The sequence below is a fragment of the Aptenodytes forsteri genome, unplaced genomic scaffold, assembly GCF_000699145.1.
Source record: "Aptenodytes forsteri isolate BGI_AS27 unplaced genomic scaffold, ASM69914v1 Scaffold387, whole genome shotgun sequence".
In the NCBI taxonomy this organism is placed as follows: Eukaryota; Metazoa; Chordata; class Aves; order Sphenisciformes; family Spheniscidae; genus Aptenodytes; species Aptenodytes forsteri.
In genome coordinates this window covers 64,433-75,741 of record NW_008795368.1, presented here as the reverse complement: position 1 = coordinate 75,741, position 11,309 = coordinate 64,433, and the positions used below count along the sequence as shown (strand labels likewise).

The 11,309-nt window shown below is 38.9% G+C and overlaps 1 protein-coding gene across 1 annotated transcript in view; it reads left to right on the top strand.

Annotated features, from left to right (window-relative positions):
• The window catches only part of ANKRD31 (ankyrin repeat domain 31), a 76,202-nt gene that overhangs the window by 3,213 nt on the left and 61,680 nt on the right, over window positions 1-11,309 (top strand). The window contains exons 2-5 of the mRNA XM_019472351.1: window positions 5,086-5,192; window positions 6,084-6,130; window positions 6,773-6,867; window positions 7,878-7,924. Of these exons, the coding sequence (XP_019327896.1) occupies window positions 5,086-5,192; window positions 6,084-6,130; window positions 6,773-6,867; window positions 7,878-7,924 (296 nt within the window). The remainder of the gene's footprint in view (window positions 1-5,085; window positions 5,193-6,083; window positions 6,131-6,772; window positions 6,868-7,877; window positions 7,925-11,309) is intronic.

Here is an 11,309-nt window from a genome sequence, read left to right as displayed (position 1 = left end):
CCGCTCCCGGGTCTCCCTGGGAAGAGGCGGGCCGCTGTCCCCGGCCTCCTCAGCTCTGGGTTTGATCTCAGGAAAACACCAGCCACACACGAGAACCATCCCTTCCTACATCTGACATCCCGGAGTGCAAAACAGCTCTTCTCGATTATTTAATAAATGTGTATTTTTAGGATTTTTGTCTTTTTATCACCCTCCCCCACCTCGCCCCCTCCTTCAGACCAGTTTTGTATGCCCTTAGACTCAATAGTTCTCAACTCTGCAAATGGCCCTATTTATTTTACACACACCTTGTGGGCCTCCAAGTTTCTGCCCCCAGACCCTCCTGAATAACATTTTAGTCAGTGGAACTGAAACGTACCAGAACCCAATTCAGATAAAATAAAACACTATTAAATACGATTGCTGATGATGTTATTTCTCCACAAGTTTAACTTGGCACCATTTTCATGACATCTCTTGTATCCTTTAAGACATGGCAAAGAATTGAAACTACAAAGCAGCTGCACTTCTTTGTACTGGCTTTGTGGCCCAGTATTGCTTGGAAATACGTAAAGTGGTGATGCACCTTCCTACCTAAAGTTTTCTATGCAAAGTATCAGGTATATCCTCACAGTTTGGGGGTCCTTTACCGTTGGTGTTGGCGTTAGAGGTGTCTACACCCAGCGTGCGGTTAGCAGTGTCCTGACAGCGGAGGCTGAGATGGGTGCCCTCAGCTGCCCTCAACTGCCCTTTGAGGACTGAAAGGCAGAGCATACAACTGTTTAACGGCCTTTTTTTTTTATTTTGCAAAGGTTGCTTTTTCTTGATAAGGACATGGCTTTAACAACTGAAATAAGAATTAATGAAGGTAGGACAGATTCTCGTTTCAGTCTGTGTTGTTTTTTTCTATGAACTGTTGTGGATGTTGCCTGAGTCCATGTTATTTAAACTTAAGTATTGCATGAAGTTCATTCTTATGAACTGTATGTGGTCTCTTATATCCATAGTTTTAGCTTGTATTTTAGAAGAATGTTCAGCACATTTTTAATATTTGAAAAATAGGTTTGCTCTTAATTTCTCCTTTCTTCCTATGTACTATAACTGAGAATGCCTGGCTTGGGAAGTGTTTGAACTATATATAGGGATATCCTTTTTATTTAGGTATGTGTATTGTGTTTGAGTAGAATAAAATAAATGGTATCTAAACATTTAATAGTCATATAAATAGAATCTATACATATAATAGTCATATGTAACTATAGTTACATTTATGATTTTAAAAAAGGTAAACATTGTTACTATATCCATTCTTTTTAAATTTAACATACAAAATTTGCGTAGGGATATTTAAGTGCATTATTTTAAGTGTATTATTAAGTTACTTTAAACATAAATGCATGCATGCTCATTTAAATGCCTTAAAATCTTCCCTAATAACTCTCTTAGAGCAGGTTGCGTGAGCAAGCATGTTGTAGTTACATAGTACTTTTACTGATACCTCCTTGGCATTTTTATATAATCCATTTGACTTGCATCCTGTATGTTTTATTCCAGCAATACAGAGACGCCTATTCTTTAAGTGACACAAGGTGTTCTTAGTGTTATTCCAGAGTTTTGTTTGTTTGTATTTTTGCCAATTTGAAGACCTGAGTGGGCTATCATTTTTTTAATCAACCTGGTCTGAGTTAATAGAAATCTTATCTACAGCCCATTGAAATCTGCAGAAACTTTTCCTATGGCTGTGATTTCCTGATGCTGAGCCTTTCATAGTTGCTCAGTAGTTTTGTCTGAGGAAGGAAGCATCGTCCCATTTTGGACTTACCTGTGGTTATCCACTGGAATTAAAACCTGGCAACATTAAACATACATGGTTTAAGGCATGTTTATTTAACTCATTGTTCAGGTTGTGGAGTAGGGATTTGTCTCAGGGTTGGGTGGGGTTTTTTTGTCTCTGTAAATGTAATAGTTTATTATGTTTTTAGCATTCTGCCTGCGGCATTTTATATTCAGTAAGTTCAAATTAGTATTTCATTATTCATGTATTTGTGCATACTTGTATGGTAGCAATTTGGTGATGAGATACATAACATAAACATTAATTTGATGGGTGTTTTATTAATGTCAGTAACAACATTTCAGTTTTGAAACCTAAGGGTCCAACCTTACGGGTTTCTCTTTTTTTTCCGGAGAGAAGTTCTTCCTTTGCATAGTCATTAAAGAAAGTATGCCATATAGGAGTACAAATATTTTTAGTCAAATGGATCAGGCAGCTTACCAAAATTGCAGTTGTTAGTTTAAAAAATAAGAGGAAAGAGTTAATCTCCAATACGAACTCAGGGAGGGTTCTAGAACACTAAGTGAAATAAATTTTCCCCCTAGCTGGTTTTCTTCATTTCTGACCTCTCCTATATTGTAGTTTCAAAATCTAGTTAGGTAGACTGTTTAACCATTTAAGTCTGTTGCATATCAGCAGTTTTGATACATAGACTTCAATTACTGAGTTATGTAGAAATTTATGTAGAAATTTATGGAGTAATGGAAAGTTATGTAGAAATTAAGGCAATCAAAACTTCCTTTAATTACTGTATTTTTCTTCTGTTGTTTTTTTTTTTTTTTCCCAGCAGCTCCCTCTCCAGAAATCTGTTTTATACAGAAATTATATGATCATACATATAGTAAGAAGGAAGAACAGAAATATCCAGTAGGTATAGAAATGATATGTTTCCTGCTACACATATTTAACTATTAATTATCAATTAACTCACTGGGCTTCCCATTCTTTATGTGCAAAAGAGCCTGGTGGCTTGCAGCTGAAATGAATTTTATGGCAAGACAGTTGTCACGTGTATAGCACATTATCTCCAGGAATGTATCAAAGTCTCTTCCCTAGTATTTCATGAGGGTATAACCTTTCAAATTTGAGAAGCAAGCCCATGACAAAGATGAAGAAGTTGTAGAGCACAGTCTTCCTGGTGTGTTCCCTTCAGGAGCTGAAAGATAACCATCTGGGTTAACCATGCCAGAACACACCCTCGGTTACTTATTATGAGATTAGCTGTGATTCAACAATTGGACAATTGTTTCTTTCAAAAAGAAAAGAGATAATAATCTGAAATGCAGAGTAAAATGTCTGCTTGCATGATGATGGGGTAATTATGCTACTCTATGGATAATTCTGCATTACCTAATCTACTAATTAGCCTACCTTTTAATATATTTGCCACAGTTGGTAGCTAGCCCCTCAACTTCTGATTGATCAATTGAGCAATCAGCTTTCCACCTGCATATGACATGCTCATGAAACTATTAGAAACAAATAGGTTTCTACTCTTTAGCTGAGACTGTTTTAAAACCTGTGACTGTTACACTGTCTTTGGCGCTGTGGATTCACCACTCCAAAGAACACTATGTATCCTTACTCCAGTATAAGTGGGTTTTTTAAAAGAACTAAACTGCTTCCTAGATGACAAAAACTACATTGAAAAAAGACACTCCAACTACTGAAGTGAATGTTTTTACAGAGCATTACAGAACTGCGAATACATTTGTCTCAACTGACAGTGTGGGAAACAGTGAACAAAATCGAAAAGATGCTGTTATTTCAAAGGCTTTTCTCCATAAGTTTATTTTGCTACTTATGTGTCCCAGGGTTGTCTTGACTGAAGTTTATCACAGTTTTCTAAGGATAGAGGGAATGAGGGAAGTGCCCATGTACTCTCTCCCTTTCTCCTCTGGGAGCTGATCTGACTATGCTGCCTAACCAAAGTCTTGGGCTTCATGGCTCTCACCAGAGTAGCCAGTAGGGATTCTTCCAAGTCTAAGGACAAATCCCCTGTCCACAAAAGGAAAAGTCAGAAAAGCGAAGAAACCTAGTACTTTTCACCAAATAGTTCGGGTAACTCTCACTATTATTTCTTTTGTGAGACCTATATAGCATGCCACTGGCAGCTCGGTCATGCACAGCACGGGGAGAGTATAAAATTTAAATCTTTACTGAATGCTGTAAGGAACAGTATTGCCCTGTCATCCTTGATACTTGCATGTGTAGACTGCACCAGTATGGCTCTTCAACCACTCTGAGAGCCAACATGGAATGTGGTTACACAGAAGCTGTCCTTCTACTGTGTCCTCAGAAATGATATTATATGAATACAGCATCTTGATGCAATGTGATATGAGGGTTGTGCAGCCTGGAGTGGCTGTGATTTTTTTCAGAAAATGTAACACCTGTTCCAGTTGTTCGAAAGAGTCTTGGCTTTCTTTGTACTTCAGGTGGGTTCAGGGAGGCTTGGGATATGCAGTTCTATCTTTGATTCTACCGCATAAGAGATTATAAGAAAGACTTTTCTTCCACCAGAGATGCAGTAGATATACAGACGGATTTTGTAGGATTTGAGTTCTTTCCAACTGACAAGTCGAGTTGCTTCCATTATCTATTAACACCCTGTTCCATGGCTTGTTCAGGCAGTCCTCGTGATTGTAAGTTAGTGCTTTCACCTTTTCCAGGCTTTTTTTTCTTGCCTAGTTTGGTGAACTGCACCTAAAGTTGTTAGGAGGCACTTAACAGCTTTTAAGCATTAGACTTCTTTTGGAACGCATCCAGAGTCCCCTCAGATAGTTGGCTGTATAAATAAGTGCTCAAATGAGAAAAATTAGTTGAGTTTTGCAGGAATTTCCTTAAAAAAGCAGGAGAGCTGGACAAAAGGCTGTTCCCAGTACTTGCAGTCAGTGGCCACAAATACTATATATTCATATGATTTGAGAAGACCTCTCAACCAATCAGCAATACACTGATTTTGCTTGGAACCTAATTTTTTAGCAGGCAGAATAGCTCCTCCTTCTTCTGAGATGTAACGGTAGTTCATTGAGCTTTAAGCGTCTGTCTGAGCAATGTTAGCCAAAGAGGTTTAGTAGTTGTTCTGCTATCCTCCTGACCTCGCTTGGTCTCTGGATAACGTTCTGTGTAAATACCCAGGCTGATTCATACAAAGGGTGTATTTAGCAAAGTCAATAACTTTCTGCCAACTATCCCATTGCCATATTTTGGAACTACATCAGTCAATAATTGTTGCACAAACTGTTTCTAAAGAATCTGTTCTGTTCCAGGGAGCCTTTTAGCAGTCCTTCCTACTGGGCAGTCTCCACCCATTGCTCTTCAGGTCATTGCTAAAATGGTTGTTCTTACTGTGTTGCTAATACCTTGTGCAAGCCAAGTAAGTCATCACTTGGTGTCCACACCAAGATGTTCTTTCCCAGAGTTTCACTAGTGCTGTGAATATTCTCCACTGTATGTCAATGATTTATTTAAAATTTCAGCCAGTATGCCGATAATCCACTAGTAATCCCCAGTTTTCAGCTCATCTGGAAGAGAACTGTTCTGCAGTTCACTTGCTTATCTTAATCATTCCTAGGTTGCCTTAGACTTTAAATAAAGGCTCCTTTTTCCATACTAGAGGAGATCTCTCCCTTATGTACAGTCAGAGGCACAAAAAGCGGATCCAAGCTCCTTTTACTAAAGAGTTTGAATTCGGCTCCTGCTCTGACATTAGCTCTTTCCTTACCCACATGCCCTTTCCTGTGTCTGCATGTGGGAGCCTTGCCACTCAGAGCTTGCTGATGTGCATGTCTTGTGCTAAGTTCCTTAATTCTGCCTTTTCCAGGGATGTTGAGAGTTGTATACTAAACTCCACAGTCTCTGGAAAAGCACCCTGTCTTATTTAATGAAAAGAGGGAATTGTCACAAAAAAAGATTAAAACTGGGAGTTGAAATAAAAATACCTCGTGTTTTGGTCTTTTGATGTATAAAACACCTGAAGTATAAAACAATCATATCTTACTTGCCTAGGTATGTTTTCCTTCTGGGTGAGTATTGTCTTTCATAGTTTTGGTTTATTTTTCAACATTTTTCTCAAATAGCACAAATGAAAAAGATTTAAGTGGAATGGCTTTTATATCTTATTAGTAATGTATGTAAAGATCAGATCTAAAAATTCTGTTTCCCAACTCAGTTACAGAAGGAAGAAGATAAGCATGTAATAAAGCTGAGAAAATAAATAATGAGGTACTTCATTAACTAACTTGTTAATTTTTTTTTTTCCATTCAGATACCTCGAGAGCCGTATGCATCTGACCAGTCTCAGTCTCTACTGCAGTGAGTATAATACATCACACAGGAATTCCAGTCAGGCATACTGTAATTAAACAATTCTGTTATACCTCCATTTGTATGTTATTTTATTGTCAGTGTTCTATTGTGAAGCAGTTTTCTTGTTTGCTTAGTGAAGGATCTATATTTATGTCAGCAGTAATTCTGTGTCCAGTATGGGTCAAACTACCTGTATTTGTTTTTATTGATGATATTACCTTTCATGGTATAAGGGCATAAGCTACAGGAATGACAGTAAACTACTCAGGGAAAACCATTAGACAGATAAACAAAAATTTGTAATAAATAATATTAGACCTTTTGTTCTTAGAAGCTATGGAAGGATTTCAGTAGAAGATGGATTTATAATAGAAATACAAAAAGAAGTAATAAAAAATAGGAAAGACCATTTTTCCACTTAGGGAATGAATGTACAAACATAGCTATCTCCACTTAGGAAATCTGGAAGTCTTAGTTACTGCATGTCCTTGTAAAGAGAAGTATGCCTCTAAAATAGCTGCAGTTGTTTACATAAATGTAAGTACAAAACTGCATAAATAAACTAAAAGTACTGTAGAAATTTTCTTAAGCTGAGCAGATTACAATTCTTTCTGAATAAGAACTTTTTATTGTATTATTTAATTCTAGGGGTTGGATTCAGTGTCCATCACTTACTGAAAATATTTCTAAGCCTGTTTTTTCACTAAATGCTGCAGTAGAGGGACAGCAAAATAATTCTGTAGGTATGTTGTATTTTGTACAAAACTGAAAGTTGCTCTAGCTGTGGCAAAATCATTTGAGAAGCTGAAGATGAGTATCCATGTAGGTTTCTTTAGAATCTGACTATATGTGGCCTTTACAACAGTTTAGTTTTCATAGTTGTCTTGGATTACAAGTTATGTTTTTGTAAGTATTCTGTTAGGATTGTTTGAAGAAATAACTGTTTTCCCAAGCCAGTGGTATATTTCCAGCTTAAAATTATTTCATTGCTGTGGAATTTTCTGACAAAAGTTACAGGTTACTTGGTACTCAAGTGCTATATGGGTGTGTAAGGTAAGCATGGATGTAACAGTCATTGAGGGTTCTTACATGCTTCTTACTAACATATCCAAGAATCAAAGGCATCTTTAAGAAAGGAGAAACAAAAATGCTACTGGGCATTCCCCAGATCTGTCTGTCACGTGCTGCTACTTCAGTAGTACTTCCATTCCTCTGTCCTCACAGCAGTGCAGGACTGCCCCATCTGTTTTGCTGTCTCCCTGTTTGAACTAATTTTGCTAACCCAGTAGAAAACCATTCACTTTATTTCTGATTAGGAAATTCCCAGGGAGTCACGTGAATGTCAAAACACGGTAATGGGAGTAGGGGGGTTGGGACCAGCCCTTTTCAGAGGCAGTAAATTATTGGATTGTTTTAGCTGTATTGTCTAATTGCATTGTAATTACAGAGGGCAGGGGATAGGTCTCATCCTGTGGAATGGGCAGCAATTCGTCTGCTGGTAGTCTTTGGAAACACAGGCCTCTGAACCACAGTGAAGAAATGTGACAAAATAGCCCTGGAATATAATTTGGTGACTAACAGAGCCTTACTAGAAACCTCAGTGTCAGTTCCACTTAAGGAACATGACTATAGTAATTTTTAATGTTTGAAACTTCAGCCTTAATCAGGAAGTGAGGCCATTTTATTAGAGATTATGAGAACTTTAAGAAGTGGAAAGTATAACTGAAATGTTTGTTTACTCTCCTGAATTTAGATATCAAATTGAATGGATTTCAGAAAGATTCAGAAGAAAAGGTTAGTGTATTTTTACAACTGAATGTATATAAAATATAATTTAATTTAATTAGCATTGGAGAATATTTTACTGAAAAATACCTGGTTCTTTCATTTTAAAAAGCAGACACATAGTTGTTGAAACTGGCACTGAGCACATTAGGTGAAAACAGCTTAAGAGCTAACCTTTATCTTCTGCTTTTTGGGTAGGAACTACAGTTATTAAGCTTGCAGGGCACAGGGCTAGAAGCATAGCAGTAACAGTGAAGTAGGAAAGACATCACCATGGCAGAGAATCTATAAGGGCTGTTACTTAAGCTAAAGTAATGAAGACTTTTAGTAGCTTAAAACATGTTTTCCACCAATGAAAGTTGTGGGAGAGGCATTAGGAAGGTCTTTGGGGAGGAACAGAGTATCTGTAACTGTCCTTCTGTTTGGGAGTAATGACTGACTTGTGGACAAAAATAGGTAGTACCAGTCTCTTTGATACATCTCTTTGGTAATCCTAAAGCTGCTCGTGAGTGACAGGTTTCACTGCTGATGAGGTAAAAGTGAGGGAATAGCTTTGGAGCTACCTTTTCCCCCATTTGTCATCTCCTTTCTCAGCGATACTGAATCGAGGATGATTCCACTCCAGTGTGAGCCTACCTACTTGGGTGTTGCAAAGTACTGCCCATTTTCTTTGCCATGCGTTTCTGCTGCTTCCTTTGGGCCGACACTAGTGCTTGTTTGACCCCCAGCATGAAGCAAGTTTTGGGGAACAACTGTCAGATGCTGTTCAATTTTTTTTAGTTGGCTTAGTTTTCAGCCAGGTTATTTTTTCAATCCAGCTCCCCAGAAGATTAGATAAGTGCCAGTGCAGCACAAGAGAGGATGTGGAAATGCACAGCTGAAGGCAAGTGGAAGGATGGGGACTGTGCCAACACTAATTTAGATAAGCTTAATGCAATCTGAATGTTACAAGTGTAGCTCACAATAATACTGATTTTTTTAGTAGTTACCTGCTTGCAAGCACTGCTTTTGCACGTAAAAGAAAGAAAACCTTGGAGGGAAGAAGGAATTCCCTGACGGTTTCCAGAAAACACAGTAGCAAAAATTCAACGATATATCCATGAGAGCCATCCAACCCAGAAATGTCTTGAGCAAGAATTGAAGGTTCTGCAACCACCGACATAAACATCCAGTGATCAAACGTTCCCTTGATTCCTCTCCACTTCCCCTCTCCCCTTTTCCCTTCCAGCACTCCCTCCATTCTTGGTTTGCAGCCAGTGAAGTCCAAGCAGCAGTGAAGGACTTGAGCAGATTTCTCTCCAGTTAGCAGAGGAAGTGCTAGCAGCATTTCATGAAGGGGTTCTTGACCTTTGCCTCTGTATCATCTATCTGTATGCTATTGTCTGCAACCGCGATGTTACTTAGGTCTGCTCTGCTACCTCTGTATTGTTATCTCCTTCTGTTACTCCTCTGAGGCACAATGCCTTCTTTGTGCTTTTTGATTTCTAGTCTCAGTTCATCCCTGACCGGTTCATTGCTTTCAGGTCTACGTATGCTGGACAAAGAAACTGTCATTGAAATTTGCTCTGTTGCTGTTTCTGCAGCAAAAAGTAACTGCTATTACCAACTCCTATTGCAATGCCATGGACAGTTTTGAGGATTTCTGCAGCACTAGTGACATCAACTCCATGGGTCTTAGAGAAATGAGAGGATCTTATTGGGTACATGTAATGCTTGCTGTCATCTGCAGCTTTTTAGGAAACCTCACATTAACTTACAGCAGGATACCAGTTCCAGTATTTATTCTCTGACATTCCAGTGTGGAGCAATTTACAGCAATAGGCAGTGTAGTTATCTGCTGAAATAACCTGCTTAATGCAGAGACCATAGCATTATGACTGTTCCATCTAGTCCCATAGATTTGTACCTATAAATAAAAAGCTAGAATTCTATATAAATCAATTTTACTTTCCTTTTTTCAGGGAGCTTGATTAAGGTAAATGTTGGGGAAAAAACAGTACTTGCTAAAATTCACCAAAGACAAATTTGAGACCAGTATGGCAAATTGTTCATGTCTTGTAGCAAATATGATTGATTACATGGTCAGGTATCCCTTGTCACAGAACAAAGGAAAAAAATGAAATCCCCTAAGCTATTCCTTTTTGAAAAATATACAACTACCAATATACAACTATAATACCAAGTTTATTAAATGAAATATTCTCATTGTACAGAATTAGTTAAATAGAAGAAAATTGAATTCCCTTGAAACAAAGATTACCTATGATTAATAGCCTCTGAAGAATAGGCAGATTGAGTGCATTGGAATATCTCCAGAGAGGATATTTTAGGGGCCTGGAGTAAGAAGGTTGGGATTAATCATTGCAGTGAATTACATTTTTTGCATATTGGGTGATGTTGGCACTGGCAAGATCTGAGTGCTGCAGGAAGACCTCTTGTGAGAGGAACCAATGGCCATCACAGGCTTCCGTGTACTGATTTGAAGAAAGGACAGGACAGACACCTTGACAACCAGCAGTGAGTCACTGGGCATGTTAGTTTTGTGTATCTATTCCTGAAAATACAAGAGAAATTAGTTAATTAACATAATCTCTGCATAGAAGGCCTGACAGCATAAAATGAGTCTTGCTGGGTTTTCTTGATTTTGATGATGTAGCAGCTCTGATTTCTGTTGTGGTTAGTCTGTTAATAGTGGGGCCAATACTGTTCAACATCTTCATTAATGGCCTGGAAAATGGAACAGAATGCACCCTCAGCAAGTTCAGGGATGGTACTGGAAGGAGTGACTGATGCACCAGATAGTTGTGTTGCCATTCAGAGGGACCTGGACAAGTTGGAGAACTGGGCAGAGAGGAATCTCATGAAGTTCAGCAAGAGGAAATGCAAAGTCCTGCATCGGGGGAGGAGTAACCTCAGGCACCAGTACATGCTGGGGACCAACTGGCTGGAAAGTAGCTCTGCAGAGGAGGACCTGGGGATCCTGGTGGACAATAAGCTGGCCACAAGCTGGCAGTACACCCTTGAGGCAAAAAAGGCAAACAATATCCCGGGCTGCATTAGGAAGAGTGTTGCCAGCAAGTCGAGGGAGGTGATCCTCTACTCAGAACTGATAAAGCCACCTCTAGAATACTGTGTCCAGTTCTGGGTCCTCAGTACACGAAAGAGTCCAGCACAGGGCCACACAGATGATTAAAGGACTGGTGCATCTGGTTCTGTAAGGCCTTTGACATGGCCACAACATCCATCCTTCTCTCTAAACTGGAGAGGTACGGATTTGATGGATGGACTGTTCGGTGGATGAGGAATTGGTTGGATGGTTGCATCCAGAGGGTAGTGGTCAATGGCTCAATGTCCAGATGGAGACTGGTGACGAATGGTGTCCCGCAGGGGTCCGTATTGG